The sequence below is a fragment of the Podarcis vaucheri genome (assembly GCF_965113315.1).
Source record: "Podarcis vaucheri genome assembly, chromosome: 7".
Lineage (NCBI taxonomy): Eukaryota > Metazoa > Chordata > Lepidosauria > Squamata > Lacertidae > Podarcis > Podarcis vaucheri.
In genome coordinates, this window is record NC_138765.1 from 41135532 (window position 1) to 41156196 (window position 20665).

Here is a 20665-nt window from a genome sequence, read left to right on the forward strand (position 1 = left end):
TGTAATGGGGAAAAGGTAGACTCAGACCTAAAGAACTCCTCTTTTTCTAAAATCAAGCTAGTAATGTTCTATCTAGACATGCTAGAAAGCAAGTGGGCTAGACTGTAACACTGCAGTTTGGCATCAAGAAAAGGCTGGTGATGCTTCTTAGGGTCAATTCCTACATTACCAACCATAAGCAGCATAAGATCATTTCTATGTAATCAGGTCCCACACCACACTGGTAATGTCTACATCCAGAAACCAGGTGGAAAAGGAAACTATGCTGGCAAGGAAGTAAACACGACACCCATGTTGCCTCTGTATGTAGGCGTTACTGATGCTGCATGCTATATGCAGAAAGGGACATTTCTTACTGTGAATTCCTGTTCTGCTTCTCCTGGAGGGCATTCCCAACCAGTGGGATAGCACCTCCGCCTGGAGCAACAGACAGGGCCATCATCTTGATCTTCCTAGACTGGACTGGCAGAGCAGAAATAAACTCTAAATGCCTTAAAATAAAAGAACCAACAACCTGTATGCAATAACCCAAGCACACATGCAGCAAAAACACGAGGAGCAGCTCCCCATCTGTGCAGTGAGGCAGAAGCCTCAGAGCAAAGCTTCACCCACAGGAAACAATGGCAGGTGGAATACCCTCTGGGTGACATTGAAAACAGGAATTAAGTGCAATAGACAATCTCCTTCTCTCAAGGTTTCTAGAGTACATTCCAAAACACTGGAATATGAAGGAGCCATACCATTCCAGAGTAGGCTGGAACTATGGAAGCTGTACTTTATGCAGAATAAAGGTAAAGGTAAAGGTAAAGGTACCCCTGCCCGAACGGGCCAGTCTTGACAGACTCTGGGGTTTGTGCGCCCATCTCACATCTATTGGCCGGGGGCCAGCGCTGTCCGGGGACACTTCCGGGTCACGTGGCCAGCGTGACAACGCTGCTCTGGCGAGCCAGAGCCGCACACGGAACGCCGTTTACCTTCCCGCTGGTAAGCGGTACCTATTTATCTACTTGCCCCCGGGGGTGCTTTCGAACTGCTAGGTGGGCAGGCGCTGGGACCAAGCAGCGGGAGCGCACCCCGCCGCGGGGATTCGAACCGCCGACCTTTCGATCGGCAAGCCCTAGGCGTTGAGGCTTTAGCCCACAGCTCCACCCGCGTCCCTTATGCAGAATACCACACATCAATTCTGCAGTGTTGATAGGTCCAACTAGTCATGCTTCTCCTTCAGGGACACACTGCTAGACTAGGATGCAGAAGTGAATGGTCCCTTCCACATGAGGATAGGAGAAAAGTGCTCAGCAAAAGTAGTGAAGTGAAATTCTAGACAGGGAAGCTACATGGTGTAGGAGGGTTAAGACTACGCCTCTTAGGAACGTAGGCCCATGAGAATGGATTGCTACTCCTGTCGGTTTCATAGGTAGACTGTCGATAGGTATTTCAGTCACTTGCAAAATCTGATATCACAATTTTTAAAGCAATGGTTATTCAGGATGAAATTCTCATTATGAAAGAATTCAAAACGCTTTTCATAAGCAATAATCTCTAGAATGCAGAGCAACTAAAGTGGCAAATATGAACAGAAAATTCTGCCACTGAACAACAGGGTTCCATTCATCAGTGATCCATTCACTCTGGCATTTTGCAGGGGTCAGCGTAACACTGAAGGCAGACCTGATTTTCAGTTTATTCCCTCCACATCTTTATCGGTTTTACTTGTGCATTATTTAGGCAAATTATGTTGCATTTCAGAGACACTGCAACTTTTTCTGGTAGCTGTCTAGGGATCTGGGGGGAAAGGCATGTGAAATTTTGCTGTCCTCATAGTACTGAATAGTTTTCATAGCCACTGTTTTCAAAGTGCTCCATACACCAATAAGGCAAAATTTTAATGGCAAGTACCACCGTTTCTGCAGTCTTAATAAATACATTTCTATCTGGAAGAGGATCTGCAATTTACTTTATTCACATATGCAAGCAGGCAGTGGAGTGGCTACTTGAAATGCAACTTAAATAAGGAAGCAAAGTTTTGGCACCCCTGAAGGACGACTGTGGTAGCGAAGTAAAAAACTGGCAAACTGCTTGCCATATTCCACGCCCACATATGTAAAGAGATTCTAGCTTTTGCAAACACCTCTCTAACATCTGTAACACAGTGTCACCTGGGGGGGGGAGGAAACTGAGTTAAGGAAACTGGATTAAGTAGTGTACAAGCAGTGGCCATACCTGGCTGGTGGCAGTCACCCTCCCCTTCAAGGTGGCTGACCCAAGGCCACACCCAGAGGGCACAGGGATTCTCCTTGGAGCATATCCCACATGACCTCTACATCTGCCTTCAGAAGAGCAGCTGCTTCCTTTGGGCACAAAATAAATGAGTGGAAGACCCTCGGGACTGTCAAGAGCTGCACGAAGTGCCCACTGGCGGTGGCAGCTGCTGCTCAGGTACGTGCTCTGCCCTAGCTTCTTAGGTTTCTCTCCTCAGAGCAAGGACACATCCTCCACCCTGAGAAAGCCAAAGAGCTCTGTGGGGCACTGGGAATCTTTTCCTTGCTGACCACCGCCCCACAGCATGCAGTCCCCCTCAGCCAGGTCTTTCTTCATTTAAAGAACACAACCTCCTAGTGGATGCAGTGGCGAGCCCCCAGCATCATGAAACTGGCTAGCACAAACAACCAACCATTTACTAACACGTTTCTCTACACTGATATGACATGTTGCACGTACTGCCATTATGCAAAGTGGAATTTTAAAAAAGGGGAAATCAATATTACATAGTACTCTACTTGATCCAAGGGCATCATAACCTACTTATGTTGAATAAAAAGCACCTTTCTTTCCCCAAGCTCTACCTGTCCAACAAATGCAGAGAATGCTTTGGTGCTGTCACGCCCAGCTGCTGCAGAGTGGTAGAGATTCACCCACTCCCTCAGGAGATATTCTGCCTTCTCCCTCAGGCCAGGGGGATCATCATACTCAGAGGCCTGAGAGATCCCAGAATGCATCATGAAATTTGGCCCTCCATGAGCACGGTCAATCATGGCTTCATAGTTGGACCGTACCACTTCCATCAGCTGGGGCAACCTATGAGAGATCCAGAACGAACATGCTTGGGTTTAGATTACTTGTGCTATGTGCATAATTTTTAAAAAATACCCCTCAATAAACAGCATTGTATTTCAAACATTTGCATCACATCGTTGTCCCACAGAGATAGCATATGAGATGTTATTATATTATTGCAACCAAAACTATGACATGGTTTAGGGGCAAGAGTTGGGAGCCCAGTTGGCATCTTGGTTCAGCAGACCTTTGAACCAAAGTCGCCTAGATTTAAGTCCAACATGCAATCCACTAACCCACAACGGCTCCATGACATAAGCTTCAAAGAAACACAGTAAGAATCTGAATGAACTGTACCCTATTACTGCCAGATAAATTTGGAGATAAAAGGTGAGGTGACCTAGTCTAGTGCCTGGCATTAGGGAATGGATCTGCTGTAGTTGGGCAAGAACAGAAAAGAATGGCCTCTGTCCTTCAGCCCAAGACATCTAGGAGAGCGGACTACAAGTGCTTCAGAGATGGGGGGGGGGTATATTGCTTTTCAAAACCTTTGATCTGTCACTTATTATTACACCCTCAGTGTAACCATCACTACCTTCCAGAATGAAGATTTGAAGGTGTCACACTAGGGCGTGCTTCCACAAAACCATGCCTAACACTGCAGGACTAAAAAAGCATGTCAGTCCTGCCTGCAGCAAACTTAAGGTCTGAATTACATATTCAGATGGCAATTTCAGAAAGTAGGTGGGAGAATCCATGTCTGAATGTTCCTCAATACGTGCAACTCCCTAAACACTGGAAAACTGCAAACTAGAGAAAGGGATTCTAGTCTTTTCCCCAAGGTGGCAATTTTTTTATATGTTCACCAAGTTTCTGATGTGGAAGAGCATTCAAATCTCCCCTGACTATTGTTGCTAAAGTGGCAACAGTCTCAAAAGACATATCACATGGTACTTCCAAATATGTAGTATGATTCTAAATTGGAAATAAATGTGCAATGGCCCATAATAAATCAAAGTTGTGCCTGGATTAAATAGAAAACTAAACAATGGTTAATGCAGGCTTGTATTTTGTAGATTACTCTCTACGTTAAAAATGGAGATTCAGGACTGGGTGGGGGATGGCACTCTGAAGGACAGTAGGTATTACACAGTGATCCCACAATGTAAAAGGAGTGGACAGGAATGGCAGAGCCTCACATCATCATCACTGCCAAACTTGCACTAGCAGGAAACATTCTTTCACAGGCACTCAACACTCTTAACATTACCCTTCTGGTGCATTCCCTCTGGAGTGAGCATTAATTCTCATCAAAGTTTCAATGGTGTGAAACAGATCTGCTTCTGTTATGTGAGCAACACTTCTTTCATCCACCAAGAGGATTTTCACCAGCTGCATTGCAAATGCCACTGCCATGTAGTTCAAGCCATTCTCCATTGACTGTCAAGAAAAAGAAGGCAAGAATGTGAACAGTTTTCCTTCTAAAGCATAAGCAGAGATTTAATAACTAACTTGGCGGCAGTATCTCACCTGAGCCAGATGGAGGTCATACTGCTGCATGTTAACTAGGTGGTTACGGATCAGTAGCTCCACTGCTTCTACATTGTATTTATATTCATCTCGACATTCTATCAGGCACCTGGAAAAATTAGATGTTTTCTTGTGTTAACTTTGTTTTCTCCTCAGTCTCAAGTTCCAAAAAACACAGAGAGGTAGCTACTTCTCCAATTATTCCACACATTCATTTCAGAAACACCAGCTGACTGTAACTGCCTCATGTTAAGAAAGCCAACAGACTTTGTAGCTGAAGATGAAGGAGCAGATTAAAGTCCAGCTGCCCCATTTACAAAAGACTGTCCACCCACCAGCAAGTCCATAAATGGAGAACACAAAAACCCTTTCCAAACAGGAGCAGCAGATCAGATGCCGATCCTCTGATGACCTGAAAGCATGTGAGGCAAGAGCAGGAAACCTCAAATTTGAAGTGCATGGGAAAGGGGTCTGGGTAGAAAAACTCAAAGCACCACTGCTGAAAATTTTGTGAAACAAACACTTGCCCATCAGAACAATTAGCTGCAAACACTTGCTCAGAATTCTGAGGATCCAATGACCCATAAAGACCAGAAACAGCACAGGCAGCCACCTAGAGTGCCAAACCCTCACATCTAAGTCTATTGCTTTCCATAAGACTGTTGGTTAGGAGAGGAGCATCATCTATTTTAAATGGTTAGTTTCTGGAAATGGAAACAGGAATTAGCTAACATCTTGAAATGTTGACAACAGCAAGGTGAACCCTTGCCTGTATCCATATTATGACAGCCAACTGCAAGCCAATACACTTCTAGGGTCCTACACCAACAACACATGGAAAGCAAAATAAAATAAAATAAAATAAATTCTATCCGGCTTTTTTATTTCCGCTTTTACAGCTTATATGTGTAAATACCAACAGACAATAACCAGAAACTGTAGCCACATTGCTAGGAGCAGCTTATAACAATGTAAAACCACAAAGTCACAGTATAACTATTTTAGGAATCGAAAAATATTCATACTGCAAGTTTTCGATCCAAACTAGATGAAACTAGCAATTGTGTGAATGGCTTAAAAACAAAACAAAAAACAAATAGGGTAGGAATTGGGGCTCATGTCCCCTGCACCTGCCACAGTTTAATGAAACTTTCACTGCATGAATGGAAGTTGATCTCTGAATGAAGGTAGCAGGTGCAGGCTCTCCAATTCAAATAGAAACTGCAATGGGGGGACGAGACACAAATGTTTTAAGCCCCGCCACACCAGACTCTCAATCCAGACAAAGGGTCAGTTTTGTTTAAGTTGCATGAATGGTAGTTTACCTCTTTTATCACCCAACTTAATTCTCACACCAATATCCTATTTCAGGAGAAAGCCCCAAACCCTTGACTACTGAATCCATATGACACTTATCATGCAACTCATTATGTAACTTAGTGGGATACAGAGCAGTAACTTACTAGGTGAAATCCTTATGTTGGCCAAAATCATAATATATTTAAATAGAGCTTCTACAGCCTTCAAAGTTTTATTCTTTCATCACTGACCTTGTAATCTGCTTGTTGCACCATGGAGACCCATAAGCACGGCCATCCTGCAGTGCTTTTAAAACAAGCAAGTGACATTCCCGGTAGCGGAGGAGGAGGTCAGCATCTGCACCACTGGTGGCATCTAACAAACCTTCAACTGCCTGTAGGAAGAGGAGCAAACACTTAAAAGCAACATCTTACTGAGTCATTTGGAGAGGAATCGAACTGTTTTGCTCTCGGGAGACAATGCATTCGGTGGCTTTTGCATAGTATGAATGCAGCCCATTATCATCATCATCATCATCGCTGTACATCATCCTTGTACTTTTGCCTCCAACAATGCTCACCACCAGCACTCAAGCTTTGAAAGAGTAGCCCACAAGGGAATGCGGCAATTGGGCGGTAAAAGGGCTTCTAATGACAGACATTCCCAAGCAACTGTTTTTAAAGCCTCCTACACAACAGCCCAGAAAACACAGCAAAAAAACAGCAGATGGCAGGAGGAACTGCTATATCCACTATAGAAGGATCCTTCCTCACCACTTGGAAAGCAGCTTTTCTTAAATAGTATGTATTTTCCCAGAATAATCTGTATTCAATCCTGACTGTTCTGATCCTGTGCTCGGTTCAAGTAGTTTAATGCTGTAACTGTGTGCATGTTTCTTACAGTAGAAAGCTTTGGATAAAGTGAGCCTCTCTCCATGGCCCAGGAGTCACAGATATACAATGAAGCAAGTTCATACACAAACCTTCTGTAGCAGTCCAAGGGCTGCAATAGCATCACGAGAATTACGAGCCACAACAACAGCCTCCAAAAGGCTTCGCAAGGCTTGAGTCTGTGGATTCATAGACAGGGTGTGAGGAACGGACTGAAGGTGCTGCTCCAGTTCTGCCATACATTTATCATAGATCTGCGCGACATCATCTGTTGCCCAGGCTTGCTGATTTAAAAGAAATCAAGAATACTTTATTAGTTAAATGAATGCTAATGAATGAGAATTCTGACCATTTATCATGACAGATTTCTCAATAACTTTTTCATTCCATTACTGCTTTCACCAGCAATATTGGCTGGTACTTTTTACACTTAACATTTAGCTAAAACAGCAAATCATCTGCAGATTTTATTGTGAACAGTTTATAATGAAACAAAGTATAAATCGTCATGGATTAAAAGGGGGGGGGGTAATCAGTGAACTGGTTTACGTAATTAGCTCCCACAGAGTTCATAATCTAAATTTGTGTGGCATTTCATTCTGACTTTCAAATAATACTATTAAGACTGTATAGCTTTGAAGAGAAGCACAAACAATAAGCAACCTCTCTATTTTCTGGAAGCCTCCAATAACTTGTAAAATAAATGGTCACAGTGTAGTTTACTTTAACCTGAGAATCACTTCAACCATCTCAACTGGATTTCTACCTTCATAGGCTGAGCTAGGATTCCTGTGGGTTGGGTCGAGTCATTGGTTGGTAAGAAACCAGGAACATTCCGTGCAAATTCTTCATAAACGGCTAGCTGCTTTGGGTCCACTCCACCAACCTTAAAAGAAAGTAGGAAAATTTGGATAAGTAGAAGACTCCAACAAGGCCTCCCAACTGATATTGTGGCATTGATCATACTTTTAATTCTCTTAATTTCGCACCTTCAACCTGATCTGTTCTGGCATCCGTTCAGCCTGATAAGTCAATACTACAGGATCACAGTACCTACGACCCTCTTGCCTGGCATGTTTTCTGAGCTCAAATTCCTGGAAAAGAAGAAGAAAAAAAGATGAATGACTTGGTAATCACATGATTTAACTTTAAACTGAAACTCTGCAACATACTTACAGTGGCCAGCCTCTTGTCCATTTCAGGGCCTGCTTTTTCTACAGCTGTCTTCTGAATGAAACAGCATGCCAACTCACAGTTATCTTGGGCTAACTGTGCTGCTGCCTGCTCCATCATCTCCCTCTGCTGTGGTGAGGCTGCCTATTTTAAAAAGCAAGCCATTAAAAAAGGACTATGCCCACAATGAGCAAATACTCATAATGTCAGTTACAGATGTTCATAAATATGGCATCACTTTGCATGGAGTTAGCATAAAGTAAACCATCAAGCAAATTACATGCTTCATTCAAAATCTACATATAAACAAAAGGGAAAAAATCTGCCAAATAATTAGCATGTGCCCCACATTACATACTTCTAGTGCAATTCTATGTATGTGTTTTTTTCTGAAATAAGTTCCAGGCATAGGACTGAATTCACTTATCATAGGTGCCCTCTAAATGCAGTAATGGGATATTTTCCCTCATTAGTATACACAAATGCAAAAACCAATGTACTGGAACTAATGGCTTTACTAAACCACAGCAAAAGATCTTTAGTAAAAGATCCTTCAGTAACAGGCTGCCCTTATTTCTTCTCGTTTCTTTTAAAAATCAGGAAAATTATTTTGATTAATGCTGTCTGACAAATCAACAGAATTCTTATCTGCTAATGGCAAGACTCTTGTAAAGCTATTACTCATACCATTCCTTAGTACTGCAAGGTTTTATTCAGCCTCAATATCAAAATGGACATTCTCATGCCTGTTATAATGCCAAGAAAAGTGAACACAAGAAGATTCACTCCATGAAGAACTAGCGCAGTTACAGCTGCAAGGCTGTGTGTTTTGTTGTAAACTTCACTTGCTTCCATAGCCCTTATGTGCAAGTTGTTGCTGCATCAACCATGGGCCACATACCAAGTGTTCAGAAAGTCAAGCAGAATTGTTTCACAGATGAACTAAAGCAAATGCTAAAGTCTACTTTTTGGCCACAAGTCTAAACTACAGTTTAGCAAAATGTGAATGAGCTTGCTAGCCATGCCCTTGTCCCATCACTCCTCCCCTCCTCTTGCATGGCTGAAAAGAAGTGCAAAAGTTTTCACTTCCTTTTTTAGTTGATCACAGGTTCCTGTTTCATCTGAACCTGGAATTGTGGTTTAACACTAACGATGGTTAGTTTAATAACAAGCCAGCTGCAAAAACAATATCCACTGACAATATCCCTATCCACTGTTATTTTATAGAACAATGGATTCCCCCCGCACCCCATGGAAAAAATACAAAAGTTCTCCACAGCACGTCACTAAAAAAGCAAAGGTAAAGAACAACAAAAAAGACAACTTGAGACTGGATTTAACAATGGGTTATTAATTTCAATCAGTGGAAAATTGTAACGGATGAGACGTGGTTTTCAGAAATCTTCAACGCACAATTCATAGCTCAGGATGCAAACAACAGCTGCAGAAGGCAGAAGGTGCGCGTGCGAATCTTTTCCCTCCCAGCTGACAAAAAAATTATCTTTTAATCCTATTTGCATTTTTAAAAACATGTAGGTTAAATGCAGACACATCTCACTTCAAATCTAGTTCGGTCCGCATTCTCATCACCTTTCTATACTATTGAATCTGAGCAGGGCATTACAATACATCATGAAACTAACTCCTACCTGCAGAGAAACAGAGTACTGCCAAATCTTGCTAGAATGCAATGCCACAAAACATGGGTTTAACTTATTCTGCTTCAAAAAAAAGTCTCTTATAAACTGCAAACATACCCGCAATGCAGTGGCAAAGCTGTTCTTCAGGTTGGTAGCTATGCTCATCAACAAAGGCTCCCTACAGGTGATCATAGCCATACCAGCAGTCAAATTCCTCATCATGTGATGTGCCGCTACACGCATGCGTGACTCTTCTGAATCTAGTGCAAAATCCTTCCTCACTATCTGCTCACACGTAGTCATGGCAATTTTAATGGACCGATCCACCACAGGATGTACAAGTTCTTGGACTGCACGCTCTATGGCTTGGCGCACACACTGCTTCAACTGTGGATGGGCCTGGAACAATGGAATCTGAGAAGGCAAAACCACCAAGAGTCAATGTCAACTTTTTATACACCATTGAAAGAAAGCATAAACTTATCCCTTCCAACCTAAAGGTGGAAGTCTTCTCAAAGTGACCAGGTCTAAAAGCTTACCGTTGGATTGAGCGTAATGTGTGGAGCTAGCCCTCCCAGGGAGTAAACATTGATGTCATGGTAACTGTACTGTGGTTGTGGGGGAACAGTAGCTGTGCAAGTGGTGCTGGTAGCTGGTGTTGTAGAAGCAGCTGAGAAAATACAAGATCAAAAAGGATAAAAGTTTTAAGAGTATGTCCTAACATAGATTCAATACTACAAACTTGTTTTATAGGAAACAAAAGAATTTTGGCAACCAATATGACAGTGTTTGCTCATGTCTAAAGACTTGCTGATAAGTCCGACAACGCTATTATCTTTGATATCAGAGATGTCACTTGAAAAGCAATCTGGAATTAGGTGAACTGCTCAGGTAGAATGAGTACTAGAATTTACTGTAGTATTCCTATTACCAGGACGTGGGAGGGTATCTTGTGAAAGGTTATTCTACCCAGGACTAAACTGAATTCCCTGCCTCCAGGTTTGCTAAAACAGTTGTAGTGCTAATAACATTAAGAGTAAGAGAGAACAGATAACAGAAAGAAGATTCCTTACTAACTGCCCTGTGAGGTGCAGGCTATATTTGTATGATACAAGGATGACTGTATGAATCATCCTTGACACTTACTAGTGGTCGTAATTGGTGGAAGCTCTTCTGGTTGTTTTACATCTTTCTTTGGAGCAGACAGCTGTTCATCCAAACTTTTCAATCGATCTTTGTCTTTTAGGAGGTTCCCAGGTTTCAGGTCACTGATGTCAAGGGCAAGGTTCTTGCAGAGCACTTCAATTTCAAACTTCAGATTCAGCTGTACAATATTTAATGATTTCAGGTTTAATAATGTAATTATTAGTTATGTATACCTCCTATATAAATCTTAAGGCAAGTTCTGAAGAGCTACATGCTTCAAGGCAAATATTTTGAATGAGGTGAAAACCATTGGAACATGTGTAATTTTCTGGAGAAAGTCTATTCTCATTAAACTGGCTACAGCTCACTAGCTAAGCTCAAATCTTCAAACAGATGCATTGTAACAAGTTGTTCAAAAACAAAGCAATGCTGAGGAGCTCAAAGCAGCAAACTGAAACTTACTTTTAAGTCATGTTCCTGGTGCAGCTCTGCTAGTACATTCATAATAGCCATGGTCCAAGGATTTGGAGGCCGGAAAACCTACAAAAAGAGTGGAATGATAAAGTTAGCAATCCTGTTTCAAAAAAGGGGCTAGAACATCATTTAAATGGTGTTAGCAAAACAATGGAAACACGAGGCTGTAAACTTTAAGCCAAGGAGGAGAACCCAGTGCCTCCAGGTGCCGATGGCTGCCAGCTATCATCAACACTAACCAGAGGGTCCCACCTCTGCTTTGAACTAACACACATGACACAAAATATATGCAAGTTTCTGCAAGTGTCATCACCTCAGTCCACCTACTTCCCTGCCCACGCTTGCCAGTCAAGGAGTAGCAAAAACCAAAACCCCTGTCCCCAGTACTAAACTAAGATTCATCTGAAAGTCCAGTTGTTTTCTCTCTGTTCAATGTGAGGAGCACTGTCCTGTGCTTTGGCTTAGGCTGCCAAGAGTCTTGGACCAATTCCGTCTACTTGTTTGTCACAGGACATAATACTTACCACACTTCTCACACTGGACTCCAAAACTTTGGCAACAAATGGCACGACATACAGAAGTTCTTGCTGCCCCTTAACATAAGCCTCCAGCAGTAAGGATTTCACATCCAAATCCTAAAATAAAATGAGTATAAATTAAACCCAGCAATGGGCAGTCTCACACCCACAAATCAGATTCCTTTCTTTTTTTAAATTTTCTACATAGCCCCCCCAATTACAAAAAGGCACCAAAAACTGAGCTGATTTAAGCATGCACTAAAGTTTCTAGCCTTAAAGCCAGTTTATGTTTTTCTCTTCCACCCAGTCTCACCGTGTGCAAGATGGGTTTGTTTTTAGCCAGTGTGATCATCCCCAGCCAGTGCCCCAGGTTCTTCAGCAAGGACCGGTCTGAAAAGTTGGCAGCAGCTTTATCTGATGTGAGTAGCACCTGAAGGATTTTTATTCCAGAGAGATGAAATCTTAGTTAGCAGAAAACCATGGTAAATCCATGAAAGTGCATTAACCATCTTCTTGTAGAATTAGACTAATGTTATTTCAAACAACAAATTTTAATTCGTCAACCAAATACAGCCTATAGCTATAAAGCAGGAAAAGAAAAGGAAAGAAGTAAATAAACAATCTCAGAAATATATTAAAACATATGTGATAAAAAGCTTATAATATAGCATGTATATGTTATTATTAAATTAGTTTATAGACTGCTTCAAGGCATAAAGTCATCAAAGCAGTACACAAGGTAAAAACAGAATAAAACAAAACATGAGCTCTAAAAGCAGAAAAATCAATTTAACCAACTGAAAACAGCAAAATGATATGGAGTACTTTCCTCTCTGCGATCTTGCTCAGGAGATCACTTCTCCTAGAAAGGCAAACTACTTATTTGGGAGCTAATTGTTTGGGTCCCTGAAGGACAACTGAAAACAATGCTCCAGGGCCCATCTGTAGCACAGAAACAGCAATCAAGGTAGTCCACCAACACATTACTTTGATGATCAAGTTCAATTAGTTTTCAAAATAGCAGCATCTAGCTCTGTTCATTGTTTTATTGCAGCAGCTGCAGCATAATCTTATGAAGGTGGTGGTATACATGGGAGAAAGTATTTTTTATTTTTATTTTTGCTTTTGCAGTGCCTCCCTGAAAGCAAATATTTTTCAGTTAACGTTCATGTCACAAAAAAGAGCAACTGGGAACACTCACCTTGATATTTCTGTAGGTTTCGTTGAGAACCATTTTGTTGAATTCTGGATTCTTAAGTGTGTCAAGGAAATTAGAATACAGGCTGTGGAAGTTTGGCTCAATACTAACTCTCTTCATCACAAGGTACTGTGAAACCCAAGGCATGAACTCCTCTTTCACCGTTTCTTTCAGTTCCTCAACCTGGCTCCATAAACACGTTAAAGGGAAATGGATCAATGAAACATAATGTTCGTGACACTCACAGGCATTCGTTCCAGTGAAAATATTCAGTTACCAAGACTTGCAACCTAACTAGTCCCACACCACTAATTGATTTGCTTACTTCAATTAACCATTTATTTCCTACTGTAAAGCCATTTATTTCTTCCTCTCCTGCTAACTCATCATGAACAATGCTGTGTGGACTCTGAGCTAGAAATATTATCAGCCAAGAAAACCAGAATTCAGAGATCTCTAGAAATCATGCAAATAAAATGGATTTGAATAATACTACTTCTCTTGATTAATAATAATGATTTTATTATTTATATCCCACCCATCTGGATGGGTTTTCCCAGCTACTCTGGGTGGCTTACAGCATATATTAAAACATTGTAAAGAGTGCCAAAGCATTATTTTGCTAGGCTTCTTCCATGGTTTGGAAGCCATAAATGAGAAGAAACTTGCATCAAGAAAAAAATGATTAAGGTAAGCCAAGTCTGGCACCCAACATCACTTTTTATGTTCAATTAGGAACATATGGAGAGCCAGTTATGCAGTATAGAGACCTGATTATACAATGTGATAGAATAAATGTGTACGCAATGCCTTTTCCCCCGTTAAGTAGTATCAGTTGCAGATGATAAAATGTCCCTGCAGAAATCTGGCAGCAGATAAGGTTTAAAGTTTTTGACCTTTTGGTAGACAAATCTGATCACATTTTCCCAATATATGAGCAGCTAAAGGACTACCAAAGGCACAAAAGACTACCCCAAAATTATTTTAGATTTTACTTATTATATGCTAATTCATTATATTTATTTTATGTTTACAATTCTAAAATTTTGGAAGGCTGCTAAATAAAAAAAACCTTTGGCATGCATGCATGCATACATACATAGGCATAATTCTAGTTAGTTCTCTACATGTACAAGAATCACTCAAGGAACATAAATTATAAGGACTAAAATGTTGTGCGACACTTGCCTTCTGAGTCATGTTGGATTGTGACAGATTGTTGAAGATAAAAGCAATCTTTTCCTGCACGTTTTCTGGGGGTTCAACAATTCTCTCTGTTTGATCTGTGGCTACTAACAGGGTGTCAATGTTGGTTGTATTAATAGAAGGCTGCAGAACAAGAAAAATGATTTGCGGAAGTGAGTTGATTCAGTTAATGATACAACAGACCATCATGGACTTATGCTACAGCATAAACAATATTTCACAATACAGTTACAAAAGGGAGACAACAGTTATACATGCAAAAAGGAGTGTACATTTAGTTTATGTGTTAGTGAATGATAGGAGTTAACTTAAGCTTGGGAATCTATAAGACACGAGGAGTAAGATTTTTGCTCACATGGGCAACAGAATAGTGAAAGAAAAAAATGACTTCATTAAACAAAGTAGAAATTCTTGGTACAAGAAACAACAGCCAGAAACGCAAACCCAGCAGGATTCCTTAGTTGAAACTGGCCCATCGAAAACAGTTTGGAAGAACTAAGAGTGAGAATAGAAAGCAGGAGAAGCAGCTAACGCCAACACAGGGAAGGAGACAACTGCTTGATATTTAATAGCAAAACAACAGAAAAAACAAAAATAGTCAGGTTATTATCCAGACTAGGCATACAAGAAAAACAAATCCTTTTTATTAGAGTGTAACTGTGGTTAAAGTAGCATGCTATGAACATTAGATGGGGTTTATCTTCCTTGTTTTACTCCTAAGAACTGATGCATGCGTAATCTCATTCTACTTCCTCCCGTAAAATGGCTCATGTACTTACTGGCACATCCTTCTTGAAGCTGACTCGACCCACTGGAGTGATTGTAGTCTTTGCCACAGTAGTAGTGGTAGTAGAGGTGGTGACTATAGTGCTAACTTGACCAGCAAGAGGAGTTTTTGCCGGAACCTGAGCCTGGGCCTGGGCCTGGGCAAGTGCAATACTTCCAGGGGTGGTGATTGACCCCTGCATCTTCACAGGAGGATCTCTAGACTGCTGTCCATATTCAATGTACTATAACAGACAAGAAGTATATAGCTCTTAAAACTCAACATACAACCACAGGTATGTAACAAATCTTACAACTGCCTTCTAGAACTACTCCCCAAACTCTTGGCCTTGAAGTTTGTGGCACAAATGAAACTCCATAAATGGCCTGAAATCACCAACAAAAGACATTTTACGTATTTTAGAAGTTTCCTTTTTGTCTTGGATCAATTAGCAATTCTAATGTTAACCCTGGATTTTCCACTCCATCGTCTTTCTCCCATTCTGTGGGAGCAGAAGTAGCAGGAACTAGATCCAAGATGTGCCCTGCTTCTGCAAGGGAGGGTAAGCCTTCCTTGCAGACTTCAATGAGAGCAAAAAGTAGTAAACAGTGAAGTTATCCAGGGGTAGAAATATTCCAAATCCTATAGTCTAGATAAGGACAACAAATTTCCTGCAACCACTGATGAAGCCCATTTCCACAGATGACACACGATATTACAACTAAGAGACTAATGCTGTCTTTTCTGAAGCAAAGGTGTAAGAACTACAATTTGTAAGACTTTCAGTGTTATTAATCACAAGTAAATATTCAATACTGCATATAAAATATAGAAATCCCCACTGATTGGTGTGTTACTAACGTAGAGATCCTAAACCAACATTGCTTTTAGTGTTTGGACTACAGCCTTTGGATCAGACCTTCAGAATCCTAATTCCACTGTCCCTGGTTTTGTTTGCTTTCAGAAGGTCTGGGCAGACAGACTGCTGTGCCTAGCGGTATGGATTTATTTGCTAGGAAAGACCATGTACAACTCAACCATATAAGAAGCTGCTTGGCAAGGATTAAAGTAATTGTCAAATGAACACTTCCAGTGGCAAAGGGCTACAGGTCTCCTTGAAAGGAGGTTTACAAAAAAGCGGACATGCATTAAGATTAACCTGTTTCTCTCCTCTCAGATGCATGGGCTACTCGCACTCAAGTTTTCCAGATCCTTTTGTACCTTCTACTGAATGGACCCTGAAGCATGAAACTAATGGAATGCTGAGGTTTTTCAATATGCAAATACACCTAACTCAATTCAGATGTCCTCCCCCACCCCTCACTGTCCATGCCTTTAACACTCACCTCCTGCAGGTGATGAGGGAACTGTATAAAGTGACTAATGGAAGCCAAGTGCTGACAATACTGGGGATAGTCCTTCAATCTGTCAACAGTAAAACTATCCATTAGTAGGAGAAAACAAATGGCCTGATCAATGCATTAATGGTTAAATCTTTGGCTTAACTGATACTGGATCTGCAGTGAAGATTTCTGGCTCTACCAGATGCGAGCTAGTTAGCAAAAGTATGAATGCTATTGATGCAGCCAGTCATTCCAACTGTATGCTGCCAAGGCATAAGCACAAGGACACAAGAAGAACCTGCTGAATTAGGACAAAGGCCCATCTAGTCAAGAACTCTTGTTTTCATAGTGACTATCTAGATGCCCATGGGAAGCCCACAAGCAATACCTCAGCACAACAGCACTCACTCCACATGCAGTTCCCAGCAACTTGTATTCAGAGGCACACTATCTCCAAAAATGGAGGCAGAACATAGCCATTGTGGTACCTAGGAGCTATTGGTGGCTTTCTCCTCCAAGAATACTGCATATTGCAAAGGGGCCAACCTACCAAACAATAACACTTAGATCCACATTTATGGGCCACCCCCACAGATTGTGCTATTAGCTACCCTTTTCTAAAAACCCAATCAATTTGTCAATATAGCTCTCATAGTTCCCAATAACATATTTGGAAAGAACCACAGCAGTCTTCTCAAGTGACATATGGCAGACATATGCCTCTTTACTAAATACACAGCTTGTTGTTGCTCCCCTCTAACCCCCTCTAGAATTCCCTACCCTGTTGGCCCTCTTTCTTCTGTAGCTCTCCCCACAACATTCTAAATGCAGAAACAGTTTTTAATGCAGAACATTCTGCAATTTAAGGCTAATATAGGTACAGAATCCAATTTGCAAAATTCAGCCTTAAAAATGTTTAGATAACTAAATAAGTCAAGAAATCTCAGTCTTGCTTGTTAAATACACGAAGGCTAACTTCAATTTCAGAACTAAATGTTTGTTAGAACACCTGTCTGCTTAGATGTACTTTAAAGATAGGAATCCTTATGCTCTCTCATTTTATCAGCTGGATAGCTGTAAAACTATGACAGCTCTTTGAATGAAAATTTCTATTGAACAAGAAACCAATTCAAATATACAGCACCGAAAGGAAGAACAGTACAGAGTAATAATGGATAAAAATTACAAAGTCTCTCAGTAGGGATATTAAACAAAACCCCAAGTTGCACTGATGTTCCAAAGGTGTACTAAAGTTCAGCGAATCTCAAGTTTTCATTAAAAACTTGTAGTAGTTATGGTTTCAGAAATTATCCTGAACATGACAAGTTTTCCCACAGGGGTATGAAGCTATGTATATCTTGCTCCAAAGATGCAGGAGATAAGGAACAATATGCAAACTGTCTGAAACAGATAGAAGGGTGCAGAATCACAGAGTGCTTGCCACAGGATTCACAGGGGTGGCATGGAGGAGTACACAGAGGTAGTGTGAAAGGAAGAGGGGAGGAAACTGACTACTGGGATGTGGAATGGTCACACTGCTGTGGGGAGAGGAGAAATGGACTCAGACTGATTTCTACTGTGCAACAAAGAAGTAGCTACTTACCAGCACTTTTGACATGTTGGCATCTGGTAAGTGAGGCCCCCACTAGTTGTTTCTAGAGGGCCATGAATACTGCCTTGCAAAATGGATGAAAGTTAAGCTTTCCATCGTAACGAATCTTGGGAGAGTGACCTTGCATGACCCAGACGTATAAAGTACAATCCAGGCAAAGTTATTTCAGTGGGAAAGAGGCTCCTCCCATTAATACAAATGAGACAAAAATGGGCTCGACTTTAGCTGGATTGCTCCTAAGTCTTTGTAAGTCTACAAGGCAGCTTCACTTCCAGTAACACTGATTTGCTTTCTCCTTTTCCCCCCAGTAGCAATATTAATATATATATGCCAACTGATACTTTCAAAGCCATTTTAAGGCAATTTCTATTCAGATTCATCAGATTCAGACTATAAGTAATTTACTTCCTTTTCATTTATTTTAAAATCTGCATTCCCTTTATTAGTCGAAGGTTCTATTTAATTTATGCCTCTACTGTGAGACACATTCAATAACTGCAATATACTGTCAACCTTGTATTGGAAAGCTAAATATATTGCTGAAGTAGGCATATAGTTATGAGATTCCCCCATGCATTTTGGAAATATTATAAAAACACACTCACCTATTTTTAAATCTATCTAGTGCAGCAATACCAAAATAGTACATTTTGGATGTAAAAGGCTTTCGTAAGGCTTCAAGAACATAGCGCAAGGCCAGGCCCAGCGCCATATATGTAACCAGTCCTTTCTCTATTATCCCACCAAAGAGGCAGGCTGTTATGTGCAGCTCTTTATCGGGGTACTGGGGGAAAAACCGATATTCCTCAAACAAGTTCCTCAGCATACAGTTAAATACTTCGCGTTCTCGTTTAATGTTGGAGTCCTTAAACCTCTGTAGCATTTCTAACACCTGTAAAGAAATCAGAATGTTATGAAGAGACTCAAGTTTATTATGCTTAGCCCTTGGAGCACCTACACAAAGTAAAGTTTGCTGAGAAAACCAGTAAAAATTTTGCTAGGGAAAATCTCACATGTATTATTTATTTCTATTCTGCTTACTTGTCAAAAGGGTTTTTCCAGTTAACATGCTTGAATCAGAACGCTAAGAACAAATAATACTCGCTACATGCAGCTGGCCTCATTCACTGAAGTTTATGTCATTATGCTGGGTTTTGCACGTTTATATTCTGATGATTGTAACACCGTAAACACAAAACATTAAATAGTGTGTCCTAATATTGCCTAAAATGTGTTCAGAAACGCATTCTAAAAGGGGAGACTCTAATTTGATCCAATTTAGTGTGCTGGGTCACCCAGACATTTAAGGCTCAGCAACTGCAGCTTTCTTTGCTAAGTAGCACTTTGTTGATTTAGGAACAACCCCCTCCCCTCAGGAGAAGTGTTCACCCAACAGAGGCACGAATCAAATTAAAGTGAAGTATAACTTTTCCCCACTGTGACATATAACAAGCAGACAAAACTTTCAGAACAGTTATCTTTCCACTGGACCCAACTTCAAACATCCAATTTCACTTGCACAAAAGTTGTCTGCAACTGTATGAACATACATTTTGGGATTTTACAATTTAAATTTCCCTTAAACTGCAACCAAACAAAAAGCAATGTTGCAAGTACCTACTTTCTCAAACTTTCCATAAGACTGAAAAGAAAGTCTACAGTAAGGAAGAAGGGCAAGTTGAGAGAGATGCCATTACTACCCACAGCTCACCTCGTCTACAGACATAGTTGGATGCGGTGGGTGATTATAAATACGCTGAAAATAGCTGTTGGCTTCATCATCAATCTCTTTGCTAAAGTGCTGATTTGCCTCTGGCCATACCTGAGATAAGTCAGCTGTTGAAAAAAGTAGATACTAATTAAATAAATACACAAAATGGAGAGAAAATGTATTAATTTCATAATCACAGATCCAATGCCAAGGGAACAGAAGCAGTTTGGAATATTTCAGTAGATTTCATGATGATGCAGTCTCAGTCATATTATGAGCTCAAAGAGGTTGCTTTCCTGTCACTGTAGTTCTTTGAGCGGTCCTCCGTTCAGTTACATGTATGGATTTGTGTGCCTTTGCAAACCAAACTTGTAGAGATAAGACACGGAAAGGTTTTGGCAAGATGCCCTGTCTCAGCTACCAAGGTGCTTGCCAGCAGGATGTGGCTGCCCAGAAGAGACCAAAGAAGAGCAACACCAGCAGAGGGAGAAAGAAGTGAGCTGTGAGCACAGATAACCACTCAAAGAGCTACAGTTACAGATAAGCAACCCATCTTTCTTCTTCATGATCAGTGTGTGGTCCCACATATGGAGACTAGCAAGCTGTCTTACCTCAGGGTGGGAAAGGTACTGTCAGGAAAACAGTATGTTAAGTACAGTCCTTTCAATGACAGCATCCACTCAAACTTGCACATCAAAGGGGTAACCGTTTCACTGAAAGCAAGGTTGCAAGGCTGTGAACGTAGTAACTTCCCATGTCAAATGTGAACAGATTACTGATAGGGACAGCAAGCAAGCTCCTTTATAGAAAATCTGATAGTCATCCAGACCTAGTAAGAAAGTTGTTGAGTTGGGATTTGGGTACAATATAAAAAGAACTAAGTTCCAGTTAAGATGAAACACCAAGACCACCTTCAGCAGGCACGAAAGATCAGATCAGATACATCACAACAAAGGATCAAGTGCACATAATCTTGATCATTGTGATTGGAGTTGGAGAAAGAACTTGGGGGGTGGGAAGTATTGGCAAGAGCAAGGCAGGAAGCATAGTAAGTTGGGGACAGCCACCCCAATAAGGAAAGAAAGAAGTTCCACGATGGGAGACT

At 41.0% G+C, this 20665-nt stretch overlaps 1 protein-coding gene across 7 annotated transcripts in view; it reads right to left on the reverse strand.

Annotated features, from left to right (window-relative positions):
• CNOT1 (CCR4-NOT transcription complex subunit 1) overlaps positions 1-20665 on the reverse strand; it is a 60101-nt gene that overhangs the window by 9491 nt on the left and 29945 nt on the right. For 5 of the 7 annotated variants that reach the window (XM_082230805.1, XM_082230801.1, XM_082230802.1 and 2 more), the window contains 20 exons: positions 19561-19685; positions 18455-18741; positions 16241-16319; positions 14908-15138; positions 14111-14251; positions 12926-13105; positions 12038-12154; positions 11731-11841; positions 11195-11272; positions 10733-10910; positions 10126-10256; positions 9704-10000; positions 7950-8090; positions 7763-7867; positions 7540-7659; positions 6866-7057; positions 6135-6277; positions 4585-4693; positions 4325-4494; positions 2823-3075 (listed from right to left, as the gene is read on the reverse strand). In XM_082230805.1, the coding sequence (XP_082086931.1) occupies positions 2823-3075; positions 4325-4494; positions 4585-4693; positions 6135-6277; positions 6866-7057; positions 7540-7659; positions 7763-7867; positions 7950-8090; positions 9704-10000; positions 10126-10256; positions 10733-10910; positions 11195-11272; positions 11731-11841; positions 12038-12154; positions 12926-13105; positions 14111-14251; positions 14908-15138; positions 16241-16319; positions 18455-18741; positions 19561-19685 (3188 nt within the window). The remainder of the gene's footprint in view (positions 1-2822; positions 3076-4324; positions 4495-4584; positions 4694-6134; positions 6278-6865; positions 7058-7539; positions 7660-7762; positions 7868-7949; positions 8091-9703; positions 10001-10125; positions 10257-10732; positions 10911-11194; positions 11273-11730; positions 11842-12037; positions 12155-12925; positions 13106-14110; positions 14252-14907; positions 15139-16240; positions 16320-18454; positions 18742-19560; positions 19686-20665) is intronic. The other 2 variants (XM_082230804.1, XM_082230803.1) reach the window with 1 other exon arrangement.